The sequence below is a fragment of the Polypterus senegalus genome, chromosome 1 (assembly GCF_016835505.1).
Source record: "Polypterus senegalus isolate Bchr_013 chromosome 1, ASM1683550v1, whole genome shotgun sequence".
NCBI lineage: Eukaryota > Metazoa > Chordata > Cladistia > Polypteriformes > Polypteridae > Polypterus > Polypterus senegalus.
In genome coordinates, this window is record NC_053154.1 from 160,564,935 (window position 1) to 160,590,503 (window position 25,569).

Consider the following 25,569-nt stretch of genomic DNA (forward strand, 5'->3'; position numbering starts at 1 on the left):
AGACTTGCATCTCTAAATTGTTTTGGTATTGTTGTAAATTGTTTCAGCTTGTATGTGTGTGGTCTAGCTTTGATCCTGCTGTGATTGATTCTTTGCATCTGCATTGGAAGAAGCAGGTTTTAAACATGGGCGGGTGAAGGCCTTGCATCGGTCATAAATAAAAGCTTCAGTTTCTCTTCATATTTTTCTGTTACGGTTAATACTCATTATTGTGTTATAATAGGAATGGTTTCTTTATATCTTTGCAGAATTAAATATTAACAACAGTGACCTCAAATGTGATTTGGTAATTTCATTAATTTCTCTTGTTTTTCTACAGAAATTATACCACTGTATGGCATGTCAAGCTATATCAGTCGAGAGGAGCAATACAGCAAACCACAGCACAAGAAAATGAAAGAGAGGCAACTTGAAAGGCAGAACCGCATTAACAGCCCACCATCAAGCATTTATAAGAATATGAGCTCCTGTGCAGCAGTGTACAATGGATACAGCAAGAGCCACGCTGGATCAGGGGGTGGAGGAGGGGGAAGTCCTGGCATTAAAAAGAGTGAACGTCGAGCAAGGAGTAGCCCTAGAGCTAATGAACAAGAAGTGCCAGGTAAGCCTTCCATCCACTGGATTGTGGAAAAGTAGGAGAAATTCAGTAATTAAATTTTAAAGGAGGAATGCTATTTTTGGTATTGTCCACTTGGTGAGCTCAGGCCTACCAGTGTCTTTATTGGATGTAGCACTCCCAGAAAGGCTGCACTTGCCTTAAGCGGAGCCCCCACTTGTCCAATCAACTTCTCACTCCAGTCGCCCTCTGTTTTTAAGCCCATGTGTTCCTAGTTTCTTCCGACACCTGTACTCCCACCTCAACCAGGTGTACAGGAAACCTTAATATTTAAGTATAATTTCAGGTGGCTCACTGCTGACACCCTGACACATGAATTCACTGCATACTTGAGCCTTCATCAGCATTTTTAGTTTCGTCCTTATGTTATCTGTCAGCACTCATCTCTTGAAGTGCAGTGCCAACACTTTAGTGGCCTGTAGTCAGGTGTGCTGCATATCCACTCATCATTCCATTGTCAGGCGGTTCCTCTTTGTTGAAAGCCGAACTCCTGTGTTGCCATGACAACTGCATATTTCCAAACTGCCGCAGCCTGATCATTTTACCCTGTCCACAATGCACCACTTGTATTCCAGCCATCCTCTACTTTTTGTAAGCCTACAAAGTTCAAGTAGGACCCCATTTCTTGGCTGTGTAGTTAAGATGTGAGCGAGTCACTGGCATAGACGTGCTGTAGGTCACGGTATTTGAGATAGGGCACGTCTCTGCTTTTTATTACAAGGTGTTTGAGCAATCTCTCAGCATGCTAATACAAATGGCAGGAAATTATTCAAACACACACCTGCAGCAGTTAGGTAGAGCCACATCTCCTCTTTCAGAATGAACAGGGCTGTGGCACAAATCTCACTATTCACACGGCTTGGTGGGCATTTATCGAGAATGGTAGCTCTTCTGTATAAGAAAGCGATGACATGTCCAAAGAATACACTGCTTTGAGAAGTTTACGTTGCACTGTGCAATAACGCAGGTGTTGAAAGGGGCAAGCTGAGCCAGATGGCAGTGGTAATCTGGACAATGGGCAGGCCATTGGCGCTATCACATTTTTACGAAATGGTTACCGTACATGCTGGCTTGGTTTTCTTGGTGCTTCATTATATCCAGTCAGTAATGTTGAAGGAGCAGGCAGCCCTTTCAGCACCTTTTATATTGTTATATATTTATGTCTTCCACACATGGATGCCATCTTTGGCATGGTTTTCCTGCAGACACTCTACTGTCCTTTTCTCAGTCTGTTGGCATGATATCAAGTCCATAGTTGTTTCTGCATTTTCCCACATCTTTTTCATGACTTTTTTGCATTGGTTTATTCACTGTAGCATTAAAAGTAAAAAAAAAGCAAACTCCAAACCTGATTATCAGTTTCTGTCATTGTTTATTTTACTTACTGTTCATAAGTAGTTTGCATGGACAGATGCCAGTCTAATGTTTCCAGCTTTCATGGGGTCCATTGTTTACTCTGTATTCCAGCATCTAATACATATGTTTTAAGTTCTCAAACTGAAATATGTAGATAATCCATCACCTCCATCAACTCTAGAGGATTCTGAGTTTAGGTCTGGTGTAAACCAGACTGTCTTTTGGATGAGGAAGTTCCCATTGTACCTTTGCTGTATTGCATAAATTAGAAATTTGTATTGGTTAGCTTCTAGTAAGCCAAGCAAACCAAAATGACATTCCCTCACCTGTGAGATGTTGTGTTCTTCTGGTTATTTTGATTCCTGTTGGTGGGCACTTTGCCCTTTTTTTAGAACCAGTAGGGTTTCTGTTTTCTTGGGTGTCTTTTGCTTTTCTCCTATAAATCTCATTAATGGCTGCTAGGAATATTTAGACTTTGCTTCTACAAATACATATACAGTGGAACCTCTAGATACGAGTTTAATTCGTTCCAGCACTGAGCTTGTATAGCGAATTTCTTGTATCTAGAACAAAACTTCTCCATTGAAAATAATAGAAATCCAGTTAATCCATTCCGCACCCCCAAAAATATCAACATAAAAATCAATTTTCCTAACAAATAACACTGATAAATAAGTGTGGATACACTTTGTCTGCTGAGCATCATGTGATCATAACTGAGCTGGTGGTTCTTCTGTCTTGTGAGCGTCTCTCTCTCCTCATCTCTCTTGCTTGTGCGCCTCTCTCTCTCTCTCTCCTCATCTCTCTCCTCTTGAGGGTAGAGAAAAGCCAAGCAAAATGACACCTTTTATTGGCTAACTAAAAAGATTACAATATGCAAGCTTTTGAGGCAACTCAGGCCCCTTCTTCAGGCAAGATGTAATCAAAGCTTGCATAATGTAATCTTTTTAGTTAGCCAATAAAAGGTGTCATTTTGCTTGGCTTTTCTCTACATTCATAATGGCTAACACGGTACAACACCCTAGTACTCCTCTTGCGGGCAATCGTTTCCTATTCTCCGTCTGCATGTCTGCAATATTTTTGGATACGCTTATACGGCGAACTGCTACAGCGAAACAATGAAATCACAAGTGCAGAAACGCGTAGATCCTCACGCTACGGTAGAACAAGGAACACTGAGTGAGCTGACGGGCTGGCAGCGTCAGCTTGGGTGAATCCCCGAGTCGAGGCGGATCGGGAAACTCGTCACGCATAACCACAGCCTGGCTCGTGGCTCGTTCGCGAGCCAATGCTCGTATTTAGATCCGAATTTTTCGCTCATACTTTCCTCTTATCTTGAATTTCTCGTATACAGAGGTGATCGTATCTAGAGGTTCCACTGTACAGTATTTGCACAATGCTTGGTAAGAATGGGTTAGCTGTGTTCTTTTTCATGTAAAAAGAAATATGGCTCATATTTCATAAAAATTACATTGCCCACTATATTACGTTCTTCAGAAACCCAGTGAGACTTGGGGATCATTTTACAGTTCATAGTTGTTATTATAGTTTGTGGAGATTTGTGATAATGTAAAGTTCGGGATTTGAATGAGAAGTTAATGAGTTTGGGCAAATTAGAAAGATCATCTATGCTAGTGATATTACATACTGTTGCAATACTATAGATGTTTTTCTTTACTTGTTTGGTATTATCTCCAAAACACTTCACAATTTTAGTATAAAGAATATTATGAAATTGCTTTATTCATATTCATTGAGAGGAGTAAATCATTTCAACATGGGAACAAAGTTTCAACAAGACATTTGTAACACACTTTTTTTTGATGGTCACTGTTCACAGTGTTTTTTGTGCTTGATTGATGAATTTACAAATAAATACTGTAACTTTTGCATCCCGTCAAGAATATAGATGTCATATTGATTTTTTTGGCACATACTTATTGGCCATATGCAGTGTCTGCACAAGATAATAAATCTATATACTGTATGTATAGAATAAAAATGATTCAAAGGACAATTTTCTCTTTTTTATTTTCATAATAATAAAGTTTTTCTTAATCCTTGCATATGCAGAACTTTGCATAAAATAACTATGAAGAATAATTATCCCCTTTCCATGATATCCCTGCTGCTTGATCAAGTTTTTTCAGTCTTCTGTGTTAGGTGAAAAAAAACAGTCTTCAGTAGTGTAGAGCTCAGTGATCTAACACCATGTGACATAAATCCATGGAGTGACCTATGTATGCACCAGGTGCTCATCAGAATATGAACTTTATTCTTATAGGCGAAAGAAGACACACAAACACACCTAATGTGTCGAGTGAAGTGATTCTTGAAAGAAAAATAATATGCACAGCACAAGCAGCCAGCTGCATTCTTTCTTAGAACATGTTTTTCTAGGCATTTTGCTTTTATTGCTGTATTTTGCATTTTGTGATTGTTTTGGTTAACGTCCCTACACTAATGAGCCATCGGATGGGAGCGAGACCGTCACTGCTTATCACATCCCAGTCCCCTGTTGATAAACACAAATCACCTTGTGCCTTCACCCACACCACATAGTGAAGCAACTGGCAAATCTTTATACCAAACTGGCAAGCAAGTCTTACTGGTGTATGACTATATAGAGTCTCGGATTTAGGCCACACAATTTAATACAGACAGATCTGTGATTGACTCATTATGAATGCAATCTTTCAAGTATATTAAAATTTTAATATAATTAATGTAGGAAATGCATGTTAAACAATTTGTATTTTTAAGATTACTACTTTTTATGTTAGTGGGCTGTGATTGTGTGATGTTAAGTCTTCCAAAAAAGATTGTGTTTATGCATTGTTGTTACAAAATAAATAAAAGTTCCTTTGAAATGTGCATAAAGTGATGGGAATACCAAATTTATGCATTGTTCAGTTAGTTAGACTTTAGCGTTGTCTAGCTTCTTTATCCAGAAAATAAGGTCATATATTTAAAAAATGACAGGTATGTAACACTCTCCAACACAAAAGTCCAAACCTATGCCTGCACAATTTATAATGTTGAGGGTACAGTACCTACCAAATAATACAAGTAGTACACAACACATGTTTCACCCTTATTGGGGCTCATCAGGTGTATGCACTTTTACATCCCCTTATGGGAATCAAACCTCGGAACGTCAGCACCTGAGGCAAAGCCTCTGACGTTGCGCCACGGCAGGTTGTTCACTTATTTTCCAGGGTGCAGATTGGAGTAGTTAATTCTTAGGTTAGATTATTTTGGATGGTTACGTACTATTTAACATGTGTCGTTGGTTGGCCAGTTGGCAAACATCTGCCACGTCCTCTAGTTGCGAGTAGCAGCTCATAGATATGTGATACATTACCTACCAAATAATACAGAGTACAAGACACATGTATATGTACATCTCTATATAGGTAAAATCCAATGTCTGTCTGTCTGTCTGTCCGCTTTTCACGAGGGAACTACTTAACAGATTTAGATCGGGTTCTTTTCTAAAATTTGCTTGAACATTCTGATTGGTTTAAGCGACTTCTCTCATCGTGCTAAGTATCATAGTTCGCTTGCAGGAGCGATTTATTCACGCTAATCCGAAACAGAGGCTGTGGGCCGAGGGGAGGGCGAAGCATGACATCAGGAGTGGGGAGCCAGGCTGGGCCATCCTGTTTCACTCGCTAGCCTCCGTTCAAGTCACTGTACCTCTGCGTTTTGCAATGAACCTTGACTCTGCTTAGCTAGCAATACCTGTTTGTTTATTGATTTTTACAATTTGTCCTGTTTAACCACTACGCGGAGGACAGCTAGTACAGAAAGTATTCAGACCCCCTTCAATTTTTCACTCTTTGTTATATTGCAGCCATTTGCTAAAATCATTTAAATTAATTTTTTTCCTCATTAATGTACACACAGCACCCCATATTGACAGACAGGCAGATTTATTAGAAAAGAAAAACTGAAATATCACATGGTCCTAAGTATTCAGACCCTTTGCTCAGTATTTAGTAGAAGCACCCTTTTGAGCTAATACAGCCATGAGTGTTCTTGGGAAAGATGCAACAAGTTTTTCACACTTGGATTTGGGGATCCTCTGCCATTCCTCCTTGCAGATCCTCTCCAGTTCTGTCAGGTTGGATGGTAAACGTTGGTGGACAGCCATTTTTAGGTCTCTCCACAGATGCTCAATTGGGTTTGAGTCAGGGCTCTGGCTGGGACATTCAAGAACAGTCACAGAGTTGTTGTGAAGCCACTCCTTTGCTTCACTGTGGGGACTGTATTGGACAAGTGATGAGCAGTGCCTGGTTGTCTCCACACATACCGCTTAGAATCAAGGCCAAAAAATTCTATCTTGGTCTCATCAGACCTCAGTGTGTGGAGACAACCAGGCACTGGCGGTGGCAGCATCATGCTGTGGGGGTGTTTTTCAGCTGCAGGGACAGGATGACTGGTTGCAATTCGAGGGAAAGATGAATGCGGCCAAGTACAGGGATATCCTGTACAAAAACCTTCTCCAGAGTGCTAAGGACCTCAGACCTGGCCAAAAGTTTACCTTCCAACAAGACAATGACCCTTAGCACACAGCTAAAATAATGAAGAAGTGGCTTCACAACAACTCTGTGACTGTTCTTGAAAGGCCCAGCCAGAGCCCTGACTTAAACCCAATTGAGCATCTCTGGAGAGACCTAAAAATGGCTGTCCACCAACGTTTACCATCCAACCTGACAGAACTGGAGAGGATCTGCAAGGAGGAATGGCAGAGGATCCCCAAATCCAGGTGTGAAAACTTGTTGCATCTTTCCCAAGAAGACTCATGGCTGTATTAGCTCAAAAGGGTATTTCTACTAAATACTGAGCAAAGGGTCTGAATACTTAGGACCATGTGATATTTCAGTTTTTCTTTTTTAATAAATCTGCAACAATTTCAAAAATTTTTTTTGTCTGTCAATATGGGGTGCTGTGTGTACATTAATGAGGAAAAAAATTAATTTAAATGATTTTAGCAAATGGCTGCAATATAACAAAGAGTGAAAAATTGAAGGGGGTCTGAATACTTTCCGTACCCACTGTATGTGTGTGTGTCAAAATGCCCACACAAGTGGTCAATATGACACTGACTCAATTTGGCATTTGTGGGAGTCAATCAGAAAAGAAGGGGTAATGAAAGCTGTCAACCATGCGCCTTTGACTTCACTGTAATACCCCTGCTCATACTGTGCAGGTGGCAAAGGCTTCTGTGTGAAATTAAGGATCTGTATAGATACCATACCCATAGTATCGTCCTAGCACTGTGTGACTCCCATCTATTCAACAGTTCAAACTTTTTTTTAACTTTAAAATCTATTGATAGTTCAAGCTTGAAACCTTTTGATCTCTCCTTATGCTTTGGATGTGTGTGTGTCCGTGTATATATAAACAGATAAACCTTACAAGTATGTTTATATATAATGTTTCTCCATTCTATGAACATGTTTCCACTTATATGCCATGTGTAAATTGTAACACCTAATATCTCTTAATATAAGGGACTGAACAATGAGTCAGGCCTTGTTTTCGAAGTACAGTGTATGTTGTGCATGTGCTTGTATTCTTATTTTGTATTACATATTTAACATTTGACTTTAGTCTTTTGTGATCCAATGTGCCTTGCACTCAGTTTGTGTTCATTTCAGGTAATACTTTTTGCCCCATTACAGGCATTACTAAGATAGGCCTTAGTTTGTTTGTAAGCCTCTACTGTACTAACTCAGTTTGAATTTTAGTTTACTGCTTTTGACTTTTGCTAAGTTGACATTCAGCACATAACTATCTATACTGCTCACAGCTTTATTTATCTTATTTATCTTCCAGGCTGCTTGTTTGTGTCTGCTAGAAAGTCCAAACATACCTTTCTGGTCAGGTGGTGTTTTATTTTTAATATCCTATTCTAATTGGTTTTCTTTTTATTTCATATTTATTTGAATAACTGGCTGGGAAAGCCAGTGCCATCTGGGATTTTTTTCTTGCATTCACATTGAGAAATCAGGATTAAATGACTGCTATTATTCCACATTTAAGACTCAACTTTGAAAAACGCTGAGGAAGTGAGACATTTTTTCCCAAATACGTGCCTACCACATCTTGTTTGGTCTGGAATGACTGGAAACCGCAAAAGAACGGCGTGTATTGTTATGGTCAGTACACAGCTGACTCTTGAAATACTCTGTTCAGCTCTGGACCATAGGTGATGCTCTGTTATGGACGGTGGATTGCAGTTTGTGTACAAATCATCTTGGCAATTGGGATTTCAGGGTGATTCATTTATTTTCCGTTTCCATCAGAAACACAGTTTTTCCTTCCCTTTTTTATACTGAGTAGAAAATGGGAGAATAGCTCAAATCTAAAACGGTGAAAATGACTAAATAATCTAACTTCAAACTGTGACTTTTTATTGTTAGTGTTATGAAGTGAAATATTTGATGGGACCTCCTTCTGCCATTGTTTTTATGAGTAAAACATCTGGATGCTGCAGCAGATACTGACACAGCACATTTAAAACAAATAGAAGAAATAATTCTAGGTGTGGAAACATAATAATTGCAGGTTTTATTTCCTGCATTTTGGCATGTGTCAAAGCTGACTGCAGCCTTTTGGAGAACTTCATGTAAAATTAATTTTGCTTCACTGTGTTTAGGGTCCATGCTTGGCCAGTAGAGAATATTCATCACAGCCTAGTGACCGATCTATCTAAATCTCAAGTAAAGATATCTTTTAACCACAGAGCTTCAGGGTCACTCCAAGTTGTTTGGATGAATCTGGTTTTGTAATAGAGCTGCATGCTGTGTAGGTCTGAGCTGTCTTATTGACTGCATCTCTTCTTATATCTTTACTATGCTTTCTCTTTGGATAGAATTGGGTAAGTTACTTTAGCCTATTGCCATTAATGAGTTGGCTTCTTTAGAAACCTTCTTGCATGAAAGGCATACATATCACAGAATATCTATTTTTATATGTGTATGATATGATGTGCATGTGTGTGTGTGTATATATATCTAGTATGTGTAGTCCTTGAAAATTAGTATCAACCTTACAAATCATATTATTCAGTAACTTCCTCCATCATGAGGCTTTAAAGACCACAGTGACTTTTGCCTTTTGTGAAAGCTAGACTCCAGCCTTGCCACTGGACTTCTTTGAGCACATTGGACATCTTAAACACATAGAAGTCCTCTATTTCATTTATGAAGATGATATTCATACTTGTCTCTACTTTTCAGTAGACCAGTTTATTGCAACTTGAAAAACTTTTTCTGCTAGCTGTCAGCTTTACTGCTTCTGAATTCAGATTGAACTGACCTGTAATTTGCTACTAACCCAATTTAAACAAGTCACTGCCAGTGGTTTTAAATGAAACTTAAATTTGAAATCAGTTTAGTCTAGTTTAGGATCAAAAGGAGCCACAGTCCATCCCGAGAGCCTTGAAGAAAAAGCAGGAACCGGGTGGCTTCTTTGCCAAATCGGTCCAGTCTAATTTAGTAGTTTTTAACAAAACTTTTTTTTTATTTCACAAAATATTTTAAAAGTGATTTGTTTTATTCCTTGTGTAAAGTGTTTACCATGTTCACTTTTTTGTCAACAATTAACTCACCTAGTTTTACAAAGAAAATCTCCAATATGGTCACCATTTGCAAACATATTTCCCTCAAAGTCTTTTCTCCTCCACACATTATACAGGACATACCAGTCTGTACAGTCAGTGCTTGGGGTTAGAGGAAGCCAGTGCCCGAAGAAGTTCTTTTCGGATCTAAGAGTATGCATTGGCATCTTTCTAGATTGTCCATAAACAATAATGAGCCCAAAACAAGTACAAGCCAGACACATTTTAAGATTCCTCCTCTGGGCAGTTTATGTGATATGGAAGGTATTTATTCTTGTTTAGGGCTACTGTCAAATCAAGTTTTATTACGTTTACCGCATTCTCTAAGTATTACTTTACAACACTTAAAAAAAAAAAAGCAGTACAAAACATACCAAGAAAGTGCGGTTAATTTTAAGTCCCATTTATGCATGTTGCTGGTAGGATGAACAGAATCCAGCAGAGAGAACAAAGCCCCGGCGCTGCTTTCACCCTTTTAATTACCAGAATGACAGGTTTTGCTTACCAGCTGAGCAGTTATACAGGAGAATTGTGGACCTCTTCCTTTCTTTGTCCCCGACTGTGTGGTGTTTGTTGCTCTGCTGCTGCTTGGTGCTTGTAGTGTATCATCTTGCCAGTGGTGGCTTATTCTTTCTACTTGTATGGCTTAAAAGCTGAATACTAAATATGCTGCCAGCCACTGAACCACCTGTGATATATAGGCTATATATGGGAGGGAATTATGTTATGAAGTCAAAAGGTATCTAATATTAAGAAAAAATAAGTCTGTTGTTGTGACAAACTTAAGCAAGTCCTGGTATATTAAGTGACTTACAATGAAAAAAAACTGCTTAGTGTCTTCGACAGATAATTTCAAGCACAGAACATCCTCTAAAATCTGATGAGCTCTAAAAATAAATCACATTTGATATCCATGTGAACAGGACATATTTGCTTAATTAGAAAAGGTGGATGCACTGCACAAGAAGATTGAAGATCAGGCTCTCTGCAATCTGATGACATTAGTGGAGACGATTATTTAAAACAAAGTCATTGGTGGTAAAGGGTGAACAATTCCAGGTGTCCGCAAAAAAGTTGCTCAATCTTTAAAAAATGACTTTCTTTGAAGGGATGGCATGGAATCTCAAATGTTGACTGAAGTTTGCAGCCAACCATTTAGGATATTTGGTAAAAATGGATGTAAAAATTCTTGTTTAATATTTTAGAGGAGTCTCTTGGTAGACAGAATGCATGAGACAGTAAGAATCACTTGTGCAGCAGGTTGTTCTGAAAGAAAATTAGTTAAAGTCTGTAGAAGGCGTAAGCTAGGAACCAACATTGCTGCTTCAAAAGGTCAATGAAAGCACAAGTTAAAAACAAAAAATAGTGTTTTTATCACTTTTTGTAACTTTCTAACATAATGGCACCGCAACGCATTTGTAAATAAATGAAAACTGTATGTGACATCTAACTGTCAGATTCCATAAAAGTAATGGTCTTTGAAAGCAGGTGCTGCAAAATTGACTTCACTTTAGTAATATCTTATTAATAAAACAACTTGGCTTTGCTCACAGCTTTTAAAGTTAACATGAGAATCCTGCAGCAAAGTGAAAAATCTGTCCTTTTAGCATTAAATAGATGTCATTGTACTGACAAGAGCAAGACTGGCTGGTCAGCAAAGTGGGATGTACACATAACACACTGCAGCATATATCCAATCTCAGTAGAAAACAAATGGCTACAACTGACAACAGGAGAAAATATAACATTTAGGTGAAGTAATAAGTAAATCCCTACGAGTGGTTCAGAAATCAGGCAAATGTCTGTTTTGGACAGTAATTCTTTTAGTAGGGACCTGAATCAATCGCCCTGCTACTGCAGTGGAATCAACAGGATTGATCAGTGTTTACTTTTTTGGGTTTTCATTCCGAATCTAAAAAAGAATTTCTACTCCGTAGTCTTATATGTTCACTAAGTGTGAAACAGAGTAAAGAGTTTATTTCCTGCCACAGGGCACAAATTTGAGTCCAATAAAGTCATGTGTTTCATTCAAGAGGCTATTAGTAATGATTGTGGTGTCAGGCTGTTGCACTAGGAAGCTGAAAGGTGACAGACTTGATTAAAATTATTAGCAATTATATCTTTTTTTTTTGTAAAACCTTTGATAAAATAACAGATGTTTCATTTCATGCACATAGCTTGTGAGGCATTGTGATGTAGTGGCTAAAGAACTGGGTTGGACTCAAAACTGCAAGGTTTCCAATTTAACTACCTCCTCATCCTTATTGTGTTTCCCCGAACAGGTCACTTTAGCAGTCTGCCATCAATTGTGGAATAAAATATATATATAGTGGAACCTCAGGTCACGACCGTAATTTGTTCCAAAACTCTGGTCGCAACCCGATTTGGTCGTGACCCGAGGTAATTTCTCCCATAGGATTGTATGTAAATACAATTATTCTGTTCCGGACCATACAAGCTGTATGTAAATATGTATATTTTTAAAGATTTTTAAGCACAAAAATAGTTAATTATACTATAGAATGCACAGTGTAATAGTAAACTAAATGTAAAAACGTTGAATAACACTGAGAAAACCTTGAACAGAGAAAACTAACCTTTCCGTCTCTTTAAAAACAAGCCCGGTGCATTCTTTAACTGCCTTCTCGCGCTCTCTCTCTCTCTCGCTCGCTTGCGCTCTCTCTCTCTCGTTCACTCACTCGCTTTCTGCACAGGGAGAGACTGAACACGTGCAGAAACCATCGACGTGTACGAACCAGAAGGGAAACTGGCTAGTTTGTCACCCAAGTGTGTGGTTGTGAACAGATGCAGAAGTTTGGCGAACTTTTTGGTCGTAACCCAATTTGTACGTGTTCCAAGGCGTTCGTGACCCGAGGTTCCACTGTGAGTGTACTGTATATATATATATATATATATATATATATATATATATATATATATATATATATACTGTACATATACAAACACATATATTTATATATATATATATATATACATATATATACTGTACATATATATATATGTGTATATACAGGGTGAGTCAAAATTATGTTAACATTTGAATGGCGGAAACAATTTATTTACAAAAAATACTTCATATGTGCAAGATGCTTAACAGGAATGTCTCAACCTGTTTGTCACTATGTTCAGCACATGTACCATATGTGGCACATAAATTGTCCACAAAAATTGAGTATAAGTATATACATATCAGTACTATTAGTGTTAACATAATTATGACTCACCCTGTGTATATATAGTGTGTATATATATATATATATATATATATATATATATATATATATATATATATATATATATATATATACACAGTGGTGTGAAAAACTATTTGCCCCCTTCCTGATTTCTTATTCTTTTGCATGTTTGTCACACAAAATGTTTCTGATCATCAAACACATTTAACCATTAGTCAAATATAACACAAGTAAACACAAAATGCAGTTTTTAAATGATGGTTTTATTATTTAGGGAGAAAAAAATTCCAAACCTACATGGCCCTGTGTGAAAAGTAATTGCCCCTTGTTAAAAATAACCTAACTGTGGTGTATCACACCTGAGTTCAATTTCCGTAGCCACCCCAGGCCTGATTACTGCCACACCTGTTTCAATCAAGAAATCACTTAAATAGGAGCTGCCTGACACAGAGAAGTAGACCAAAAGCACCTCAAAAGCTAGACATCATGCCAAGATCCAAAGAAATTCAGGAACAAATTTGAACAGAAGTAATTGAGATCTATCAGTCTGGTAAAGGTTATAAAGCCATTTCTAAAGCTTTGGGACTCCAGCGAACCACAGTGAGAGCCATTATCCACAAATGGCAAAAACATGGAACAGTAATGAACCTTCCCAGAAGTGGCCGGCCGACCAAAATTACCCCAAGAGCGCAGAGACGGCTCATCCGAGAGGTCACAAAAGACCCCAGGACAACATCTAAAGAACTGCAGGCCTCACTTGCCTCAATTAAGGTCAGTGTTCACGACTCCACCATAAGAAAGAGACTGGGCAAAAACAGCCTGCATGGCAGATTTCCAAGACGCAAACCACTGTTAAGCAAAAAAAACATTAGGGCTCTTCTCAATTTTGCTAAGAAACATCTCAATGATTGCCAAGACTTTTGGGAAAATACTTTGTGGACTGATGAGACAAAAGTTGAACTTTTTGGAAGGCAAATGTCCCGTTACATCTGGCGTAAAAGGAACACAGCATTTCAGAAAAAGAACATCATACCAACAGTAAAATATGGTGGTGGTAGTGTGATGGTCTGGGTTTTTGCTGCTTCAGGACCTGGAAGGCTTGCTGTGATAGATGGAGCCATGAATTCTACTGTCTACCAAAAAATCCTGAAGGAGAATGTCCGGCCATCTGTTCGTCAACTCAGGCTGAAGTGATCTTGGGTGCTGCAACAGGACAATGACCCAAAACACACCAGCAAATCCACCTCTGAATGGCTGAAGAAAAACAAAATGAAGACTTTGGAGTGGCCTATTCAAAGTCCTGACCTGAATCCAATTGAGATGCTATGGCATGACCTTAAAAAGGCGGTTCATGCTAGAAAACCCTCAAATAAAGCTGAATTACAACAATTCTGCAAAGATGAGTGGGCCAAAATTCCTCCAGAGCACTGTAAAAGACTCATTGCAAGTTATCGCAAACGCTTGATTGCAGTTATTGCTGCAAAGGGTGGCCCAACCAGTTATTAGGTTCAGGGGGCAATTACTTTTTCACACAGGGCCATGTAGGTTTGGATTTTTTCTCCCTAAATAATAAAAACCATCATTTAAAAACTGCATTTTGTGTTTACTTGTGTTATATTTGACTAATGGTTAAATGTGTTTGATGATCAGAAACATTTTGTGTGACAAACATGCAAAAGAATAAGAAATCAGGAAGGGGGCAAATAGTTCTTCACACCACTGTATATACTGTATATACACACACACACACACACAAAAAAAATATTATTATTAAGTAAAACTAGGTTTGTTTGCCACGTAATGTGTGATTTAATTTATCTAGACCAACTGAAAGCGCATATGGAAATGAAAATATAAATGTTCATTTATTGTAATCTTTCCCATGAGTTTTGGATAATGCGGTTAGAAAAGGCTTGGAATAATTAATTGGTATTTATTTTGTAATTTAACTGTGTATTTGAAATTGATTAAATATATATTTGCTTTTAGCCTTGCAATAGTTACTTACCAGGAATTTGTTCCTGCCTTGCTCCCCTGTGTGGGATTGGCTCCAGTAGACCCCCGTGACCCTGTGTGAAGATATAGCGGGTTGGCTGACTGCTATCCTTCCATCACAGGTTGAAATTTAAGTAACCAATGTAGACCTGATTTTTTTTATTATTACATGGGCTGTCCATTTGGCTAGGAATAATAATACACACCTGATTCCTTTCCATCCTGGTGGCCTTTTCCCCTCCGAATTTAGCTGCTTGTTTTTGCTGGTTCTCTCTTGACATCACTCATTGAACTGACCACTCTTATTGTCAAGGTGTATTGCTGGAAAAATGCAGCAGTGGTCACTCCCACATTGACCTCTGTCCTAGTCATGTCAAGCCTTTGATTTCTCAATTATCATTATTTCCACTATGCTATTGCCTACCATGCGAAGTTATCAGTCATAAAGCATTACAATTTTAAACCTCATTCATGTGGCCGCAATGGTACAAGAAAGTAACTACCATAGTGCTGCTGCTTGCGTATAACATCAGACAATAGAATAGGCAGATAAGACCAGTTACCTTATTTTTGCACCCTTGTTTTGGTATTTTATTATCATTTTGATTTTTTTGACCTCTCTTCTACATGTTTTGCCTATTGTTACATTTTTGTTCCTAACTCTTGCAACCAAACGAACATACAGATACACAGATGCTCACACACAGGCCCTTTTCTTTCATTAAGTTGGATAGGTACAGAAGTATGATTTATTTTAGGTAAGCTACAATGTGAAATGAAAATTGCCATTACCTGGACACCTGCTGGTTGTCAGTTCCACTTTCATGATTAGCTTTATTAAGTATGCCATTCAAACACTCCCCCTTCTATAGAGTGTTTTGTATTAAGCTGTAATCGGAGGTCCATTATCTGCTAGAGGAAAAAATGGCCCTGGGACATCATTTTTAATTAAAAGCAAATTGTTTTGGTACAATAATATCACAATTTCCAACATCCATTCCAAAGAGGAACGTGTTACTTTGATCGTTGACACTTCATTTCCCTGTATGACTTGGCCCTACAGTAGACTACCACACTGTTGAGTATTGTGGATTGTTTTCTGCTTGATGTTGCCTATACCCTACAACCCTGAATTAAATTAAGTGGGGAAGGATTGGGATAGGGCGGCACGGTGGCGCAGTGGTTAGCGCTGCTGCCTTGCAGTTTGGAGACCTGGGATCACTTCCTGGGTCCTCCCTGCGTGGGGTTTGCATGTTCTCCCCATGTCTGCATGGGTTTCCTCCAGGTACTCCTGTTTCCTCCATGAGTCCAAAGACATGCAGGTTAGGTGCATTGGCAATTCTAAATTGTCCCTAGTGTGTGCTTGGTGTGTGTGTGTGCATGCCCTGTGGTGGGCTGGCGTCCTGCCCAGGGTTTGTTTCCTGCCTTGTGCCCTGTGTTGACTGGGATTAGCTCCAGCAGACATGTAGTTAGGATATAGCGGGTTGGATAATGGGTGGGTGGGAGGATTGGGATATATTCATAAATATCCATACACTGTGCATACCTTGATATCAGTCTTGTTTTGGAAAATTCCTTTTTGCTTGTAGTTGAGTTTTTATTTGAAATTACAGTACTCATTAAAACGGATGATTTAATTCCAATGATTAAATACACATGCAGGGCACTTGTTGCACTGTGTCATTTTGAGTGCAGTTGGTCATCTCAAATGTTTGCTTAAATGGCCAGTTTAAGTGACTGAAAGTGTGGAAGTGAGGGTGCTCTGCAATGGGCTGGCAAGCCGCCTTGTGTTACCTCCTCCTTTGCACCCGATACTGCTGTTATAGGCTTAAGGCTCTTCTCAAGTAGGTTAGAAAATTGCCAGACAGATGATTGTGCCACGGTTAACTGTTATTAAGGTGTGTCTACTGTACATTTATCTGTTTGGTAAAAAGTTGAAAATAACCTCCTTTCCTCCCACAAAAGGGTAAAGGCAGACATAAAGGAAGTGCCTGTTTTTTGTCACTGACCCCACCTTCAAGGTTCTGCCAGCACGAGTTTTAACAAGCATCGTTTTGTTATAGCTGCCATGGGATTCTCCTGGTGTTACTTCAAGCAGTTTCCGAATTCTTGGAATTCAGTTTACTGTAATTCCCAAATTAGACTGTATTTTAAGAGCTGCAAAAGTTTGGGTTTTAAGCAGAGAATAGCCATATTATGGGCTGATTATCTAAATAGTTTAACTGCCAAAAGCACATGGAGCAGACATTAGAAACTTTTCAAACTGAGGAATTCACTTAGTGTGTCAAGGTCTGTTTTGTTTACCCACTGTCACAGCAAGCAGCTTTCCAAAGCTTTCTCTGGAAATCATAAAGAACGTTTCAGAAAGGTAAATGGGGAGAAGTCAGAAGTGGCATTTGAACTTGAAGCCTTTGTTTTTCTGCTATAGCCAACAGAGGGTAGTGGCATTTTGCTATAGGGGTTCACTGTCAGTAAGTACTTCATGCCATGTGGTGCTCATGAGCAGCAGCTGTGCTGCCCATAGCAGATTTGCATGATGTTTGCCCGAGAGTGCAGGACTGATGAATGTCAGTATTCCTAGTTTTGGTGTGATGTCTCTCCAGCTGTATTGAGTCACAATCACAATGTCCTTTTAAGGACCTACAGCAAGGACTCCATGTCACAAGTTATCGCAATGTTACTTTGATGACCTCCATCAGTAGCAAGCACTACTGGTGCAGGCGGTTACACACTGAATTGAAACTGTGTCTGCTCATAGTTCATGAAAGACTGCAGGAGTGAATGGTGAGGAAAGAAAGAAATAAGCTCTTTACCTGGATTCTGTTATGTCTGCACACTTGAGAACATAACCTGTGCTGAAACAGACTATTCCTTTTTATCAGGTACACTGTCACCCTCTTCTGATTTTGCAGTTAACTCCTTAGTGGGCAGAAAGTCATCTGCTCATCCTCATCATGTTTTGCTTTTTCTTTTTTTTTTTTATTAAAAAAAAGGAATATCCAGAGTAGCATCCTTGGAATGGTTAGCAGCTGCTTCAAACTGTTTCCCATAACACGTCTTCAGCATTCACTTAGCGGAAGCCCCATGTAGGGAATTTTAATTGATTTTACAGCTGATGAATGGCACTCTCTTTCTTTTGCTGGAGTCTTTTTCGTTAGGCATAGATAAAAGCTGGAGTCTTGATTTGTTTATTCTTTTGCTGCCCATATTACTCACTTGTCTATGAAGATTTTATGACATATAGCAGTTTTCAAAATGAATATGACCTCAGGCTGTTTGCTTGGATTTTGCCAATCATGGTACGAAAAAGTGAACTTCCATAGACAGAGTGCAGTGGAAGCCTTCTGGTTTGCAGTTTTGCTCCATATCACCTGCAAAAAACTATTATTTTTTTTTCTCTTTCTCTATACAATAAATATTAAATGCATGTTAATATGCAAACATGGACAGCATTAAGAGCATTTTATTAAGGAACCTCACTGTATTTTTGTGTCTGTTCCTCTCATTTTAGACTAATGCTGTTTGTCTTCTGGTTTTTGACCGTTTTACCAACAGGATCCCAGCCAGACAGCTAACATTGCATATAAATATATTAATAAGTGGCTCATTTAATTATATTTGGATATACCTGCTCATGTTTCTTCAATGTCATCCTGTTTTTTTCATGACGAATCTTTGCATAAGTGTCATTCAATTGCAATTAATCAGTAATATCTGCATTCAAAGCTGATAAATTACAGATGCTTTGTCCAAGTGCCATTACACCAGATTTCATAAGAATCCTGTGCAGTAGCCATCAATTTGAGTGTGTTTTCAATATCCATTCATCAACACCCTTTTCCCACCATACATTTCTAGTTCATGATCACAGGAAAGGAGTCTATCCACCATATGCACTGGGCACAAAATGATAACCAGTTTGCGAAAAGATCCAGACTTTGTTAAACCAAGCCAGTTTAGAATTACAAGTTAAACTCCAGGAAACACACTGTATCTGCATTATTTCACCTTTGAGATTTTACTTTTTGAAATTGCATAGTTCAGTTGGGCAGAAAAATGGAAAGAAGTGGTTATTATTTAGACAGTCTGAAAGTATTCAAACTAGATGGATAATTAGATAGATACTTTATTAATCCCAAGGGGGAATTCACATACTCCAGCAGCAGCAATACTGATAAAAAACAATATTAAATTAAAGAGTGATAAAAATGAAGGTATAACAGACAGACAATAATTTTGTATAATGTTAACGTTTACCCCCCTGGGTGGAACTGAAGAGCTGCATAGTGTGGGGGAGGAACGATCTCCTCAGTCTGTCAGTGGAGCAGGACGGTGACAGCAGTCTGTCGCTGAAACTGCTCCTCTGTCTGGAGATGATCCTGTTCAGTGGATGCAGTGGATTTTCTATTATTGACAAGAGCCTGTTCAGCGCCAGTCACTCTGCCACGGATGTCAAACTGTCCTGTTCCATGTCTACAATAGAGCCTGCCTTCCTCACCAGTTTGTCCAGGCGTGAGGAATCCCTCTTTTTTATGCTGCCTCCCCAGCACACCACCACATAGAAGAGGGCGCTCGCCACAAACCGTCTGATAGAACATCTGCAGCATCTTATTGCAGATATTGAAAAACGCCAGCCTTCTAAGAAAGTATAGTCGTCTCTGTCCTTTCTTACACAGCGCATCAGTATTGGCAGTCCAGTCCAATTTATCATTCAGCTGCACTCCCAGGTATTTATAGGTCTGCACCCCCTGCACACAGTCACCTCTGATGATCACGGGGTCAATGAGGGGCCTGGGCCTCCTAAAATCCACCACCAGCTCCTTGGTTTTGCTGGTGTTCAGTTGTAGGTGATTTGAGTCGGACCATTTTACAAAGTCTTTGATTAGTTTCCTATATTCCTCCTCCTGCCCACTCCTGATGCAGCCCACGATAGCAGTGTCTGCTGCAAACTTTTGCATGTGGCAGGACTCCGAGTTGTATTGGAAGTCTGATTTATATAGGCTGAACAGGACCGGAGAAATTACAGTTCCCTGCGGCTCTCCTGTGTTGCTGACCACCATGTCAGACCTGCAGTTCTCAAGACGCACATACTGAGGTCTGTCTTTAAGACAGTCCACAATCCATGCCACCAGGTGTGAATCTACTCCCATCTCTGTCAGCTTGTCCCCGAGGAGCAGAGGTTGGATGGTGTTGATGGCGCTAGAGAAGTCCAGAAACATAATTCTTGCAGCACCACTGCCTCTGTCCAAGTGGGAGAGGGATCGGTGTAGCATATAGATGATGGCATCCTCCGCTCCCACCTTCTCTTGGTATGCAAACTGCAGAGGGTCGAGGGCGTGGCGGACTGTGGCCTCAGGTGGTGAAGCAGCAGCCTCTCCATGGTCTAGAGGATGACCATTGCTAAGGTGATACCTGGAAAGGCTTTGTTAGAAGAAATTTACCTTGCATTTAATTGAACCACATGACAGTATTCCTGTGTGTCATTGTCCTGGTTAGCTTGAATTTGTTCAAGTTGTTTTCAGTTAGTACTTTTATTACTGTATGCTAACATCAAAAATGTCCAGCTAATGTTTACTGAGTATTTAAAGTGCACAGATTGATGGATGGCATGGTAGAGAAATGGAGAACATTGCTGCTACCTCACAAATCCAGCATCCAGAGTTTGAATCTTGTCTTCAGTCAATGGGCACCTTACAACCACAGGAGCTTATTTCAGGGACAAGGGACCTTTTAGAAACTCTGGAACCTTTGTAGCATTCCCACCGCAGGAGCTTGAGCCATTTGTAGATGCTGGTAGGTGATTTCCTGGTACATGTTTAGCTCCTGCTCCAGTGTTTGTATTTTTCAATCAACCAGGAATGCAGGGTAGAGCTCAGACGATAAATTCTGCTATCTGGTTGACCTTAAGCACTGGTGGACTTTGGAGATTTATCGGTGAAGATGGAATACCATGCCCGGCACTGCATCATTCTTCTACTGCTTTCCTAGTGCAGAGTGCACAATAAACTCCCCTGAGAACTCCCAATCACATCGCACTTCACATCACATCACTCCTCATAGTCTTCAAGTGCCGCAAGTGTGGGGCATGTGTTCTGGCGAATGAGCCTTGTGATGAAATGACTCCTGTCCATGGCCAAGTTTTTTTTCGCAACTTAAGTTGCTGGGTAAGGCTCCAAAACCCTGAAACCATGAAAGTGGGTTTAAGAATGCTTCATTATCCAAGGACAGATGCTAGGTCTAATAATAAGTTATAAGAACATTGAACACCTTCCTACAAAGGACCCACCTCTTACTTCTTCTTTAAACTGTTATGTCTCACTTACAAACATTCAATGTTTTATCATGTAAATTATTTGTGATGATTGTCATGACAGTCATGTGTGTTTTCTTGAGGGCACATTGTTGGATGTTTTTGACTCATCTTTCTGAACCCTTTTTGTCCTATATAAAATTGAAAAGGAGTTAGAGACTATACAAACCACACTGAAGACATGGCCGAGATGAGTCCTGGGCAGTATGTCACATGGTCGCAGGCAACAATGACACTTAATTCTCCCATTTTCTGAACCCAAAGTCACAAGCTAGAGCTTCTGTTATGATTGACAGTCCATTATCCAGGACAACACAGACTCATCCACCTGCAAACCTCTGAGCTTACTTACCTCTTATCATTAATGGCTGGATGAAATTGAAGGCACTGGAGAACTCAAAAAAACATAATCATCACAGTGGTGCCAGCTTTGTTCAGGTGAGAGTTATGCTAATGATTTTATGCAAAAAGTAGGAGAATTAGGCTTTACCTGATTTCCTTGTCCATGGATTAAGACTGAAAAGGCAAAAAGCATAGTCAAATAATACGAAAATCAGTGCTAAAACACATGTACTTCTTTGTGCCATATATGCAGTACTATACATGTGTATGATTACATTCCCAGCAGTTTTAAAGCGAATTGATGGCAGTGTTCTAACATGGAAAGTTGGCACACGACAGAAACGGCAGTCATTCAGAATAAGCAGCATCCAGGCCAGGAAAAAATGAAGGGTATAGTCAGCAGACTGGATGGGTGGCCTCACAATTTACATTGCTTAAAAAAAAAGCCTAGGACTATTCGTTCTTAGCTAAGATTTTTAGCAATTTTGCCATTTTCTTTCCAGGACTTTTCCTACTGACAGTGTCATCATTATCCTGAATTCAACTTGTGGCTCACAGGAGGAATTTTAAGTTTTTGGCAATGGCAATTTCCTTATTTACTTGTCCAGTTCATTGTGACAGGGTGTTGATGCCTGTCTTGGCAGCAATGAGTGCAGAGCAATGCCAGCCTTGGACAGAATGCTAAACCATCACAAGGCCCACTTATGCCTACTGTCCCATTTTAAAGTTACAAATTGCTTAATTCAAACATCTTCAGACTCTCATGGTGGAAGAAAAGAAATTGCAGGTACTGGATGGTAACTCCTTGCAGTATTTCAAAATATTAAACAATAATATTTCTGCTTTTAGCCAACAAATTATTCAACAGGAGTATGTCAAGAAACACTACTGGAGTTCCTTCATATGCACAGCACTATGCCGTTACAGTGCCTCACTCTTATCTTTAGCCAAATCAGAAGTTGATTTCTTTTTCTTTTTTTTGTAATTCTTAGTGTGTTTTTGTTGGAGGTTGTTGATTTTTTATAATACTAGCTGCCTCCTGTGGCTCGGCCCACATAGTAGTGAAACAGGGCAGTAAGGAGGGCCCTGTCTCAGATTAGCACAAATATATCGCTCCTGCAAGTGAACTATGATTCTTAGCACAACTAAACCTGTTAAGTAGTTCTCTCATTCGCTAGCTAAGCGGATGTAAGATACGTTCTGAGGCTGGCGTGTGAGTAACGAGGGACCCACCTCCCTCTCCTCGGCCCTCTGCATGTATCTTGGATTCGTGTAAATAAATCGGTACCATAAGTGAACTATGATACTTAGCACAATTAGAGAAGTCGCAAAATCAACCGTAATGTTCAAGCAAATTATAGAAAAAACACAATCTAAATCCTTTAAGTAAGTTCTCTTGTGAAACGCAGACATATACATTGACAGACAGACGTTGGATCTCATATAAAGGGAGATTTCTTAAACTTCTGTAAAAAGCTGAATTGCCTAACAAATAAAAGTTCTATCTATTTAAAAACACTTTTACTTACAGTGTAGCAATATAGTTTGATTTCAGTATCTCATGGTTTTAGCATATTTCATTCTTATTTTATGAAGCCTTAACTTAACTTAAAATACAATAAGTGACTTTAGTAATAATTGTTAAAATATTGGTAATCTGACAACAGAAATGGAAATTTAATTTTGTTAATCTGTGCTTAAAATGAAAATTAGTAATTTAGTTTCTTATTTTACACGGTCTTCAATTAATCTATTGGTCTTTATATGTGACTTAATAATGGATGAAATCGTTAATGGATGTTTACATGACACTAATTAAATATAGCAGTTTTAGATGATCGATATTATTCATGTCGCCTTTTTTAAAAAAAAAGACAAATAGAAAAAAAATGATGTCCCACATAACCTGTATATGCAGGGGTGGGCAAAAGTAGGTGTGCAGTTGTGAGGCCAGCATTTTTAACATTTATGAGATTGTACCTAAGTGCACTGTGCCATTGTGACATTCTTTTGAGTTAATAAAGCTATTGTAATAATTATAACCTGCATGTTTCCATACAAACAACTGTAAACCTACTTTTGCTCCCCCTGTATAACAAGTACATAATATGAAACAAAATGGTAACTTAATATGATATGTTATAATGTGTATAATATAAAGTGACATCTCACAGTCAAATAAGACTGTAAATTGAAAGCTGAAGATTAAGATCAGATAAGCAGAAAAAGCATGATTTATTTATTAATGTTATAGCTCAGGTGACATTCATAGCATGCGCAATACAAAATATCTAACAATTTATGCAGAAATCAATCATATATGCATGTATTAATGAATTACTATATAAATATACAATGCATATTTATATACTTTGGCACAGTTAGAATTTCATTACAGTTTTAGACAGACTGTAAAAAAAAATAAACAGTGCACACATGATTCTGAGATTTTGTGGAGATGAATTGAAGAAGCCACACTGGCACACACATATGCTGTTCTTTTACATTAGAGAAGTAGTTAATCTCTTTACCATAATTATAGGAAATTGGAAGGATTGAGGCTAGCTGGAAAGAAGAGTGATTATAAGACTGAACAAGTATGGCTGTGGGGGCATTGCTTCAAGTGAATATTACTGGAGCAGAATGAATTTCAATAGAAGTAAAAGTAAATAACATCGGTCAGAAAGATGGACAGAATGTCTGTGTTTGTTGTTTTGGAAAGAACCCCCATGGCTCTAACAGCGGGGAAGTTCTTTTAGGAGCTGAGAGGGTGGGTATCCGTCCTTCTGTAAGAAACACATGAGAGATTGATCAGTATGCCCTAGTGGAATAGAGCTAAACTGTAAATATTATATGGTGTCTCAATTTTGCTTCTCTCGGTTCATTGTTTTCATAATTTGCTCTTAAAATGCTATTAAACTGTTGTGTAGGCCTCTGTTGTAGTTGTAAGCTTTTCATTTTTAAAAAGAGTTATAGAAAACAAATTTGGTTCATAATATAGAGTAAGCCTTTGAACTTCTCCAGAGTTAAGATTCCAATAATGATTTTTTTTTTTGTGGCTTAGTTTTAGTAAAAGGAGGTTGATGCAGATAACTTTTGCATTTAAAACACTTTATAAAAAAAAAAAAAAAACGAATGAAATGTACTTTTCCGCATCCTGAACTAAGAAATTTATAAAAAACTAGCAAAATACCCACGCTTCGCAGCAGAGAAGTAGTGTGTTAAAGAAGTTATGAAAAAGAAAAGCAAACATTTTAAAAATAACGTAACATGATTGTCAAAGTAATTGTTTTGTCACTGTTATGAGTGTTGCTGTCATATATATATATATATAAATATCTACATATACAGTACACATATATATATATATACATATATTTTATACATATACACATCTACATATATACACATATCGACATATAATGTATATACACATACATATACACACATACATATACACACACATATACATATATACATATACACATACATATCTATACTAATAAAAGGCAAAGCCCTCACTCACTCACTCACTCACTGACTCACTCACTCACTCACTCACTGACTCATCACTAATTCTCCAACTTCCCGTGTGGGTGGAAGGCTGAAATTTGGCAGGTTGATTCCTTACAGCTTCCTTACAAAAGTTGGACAGGTTTTATATCGAAATTCTACGCGTAATGGTCATAACTGGAAGCAGTTTTTCTCCATTTACTGTAATGGAGATGAGCTTCAACGCCGTGGGCGGAGTTTCGTGTGACATCATCACGCCTCCCACGTAATCACGCAGTACATAGAAAACCAGGAAGACCTCAAAAAAGCGCTCAAGAAAACATGCATTATATAATTGAGAAGGCAGCGAAACAATAAGAAGCGAGTTCTGCTACTTCGGAAACAAAGCATGATGTAAACCTACACTTTAAATTAAGTTCATAGACAGGCTGCCGCTGGCGTTTGTAATTTAGTGCCTGCCCATATAAGGCCATCCGTCAGCGGCAATCCAATAGCAAACTGCCACGGGTAAATATTCACGGGTGAAGGACTGTGCTTATGGAGAGGAAGATGAGATGGTCAGGGTGGTGTTTGACACAAACTCAGCGAAACT

General features: G+C 38.7%; 1 protein-coding gene across 3 annotated transcripts in view; it reads left to right on the forward strand.

Moving 5' to 3' along the window:
• The window catches only part of fndc3ba (fibronectin type III domain containing 3Ba), a 528,549-nt gene that overhangs the window by 300,537 nt on the left and 202,443 nt on the right, over window positions 1–25,569 (forward strand). For all 3 annotated transcript variants that reach the window (XM_039761474.1, XM_039761483.1, XM_039761492.1), the window contains one exon: window positions 320–601. In XM_039761474.1, the coding sequence (XP_039617408.1) occupies window positions 320–601 (282 nt within the window). The remainder of the gene's footprint in view (window positions 1–319; window positions 602–25,569) is intronic.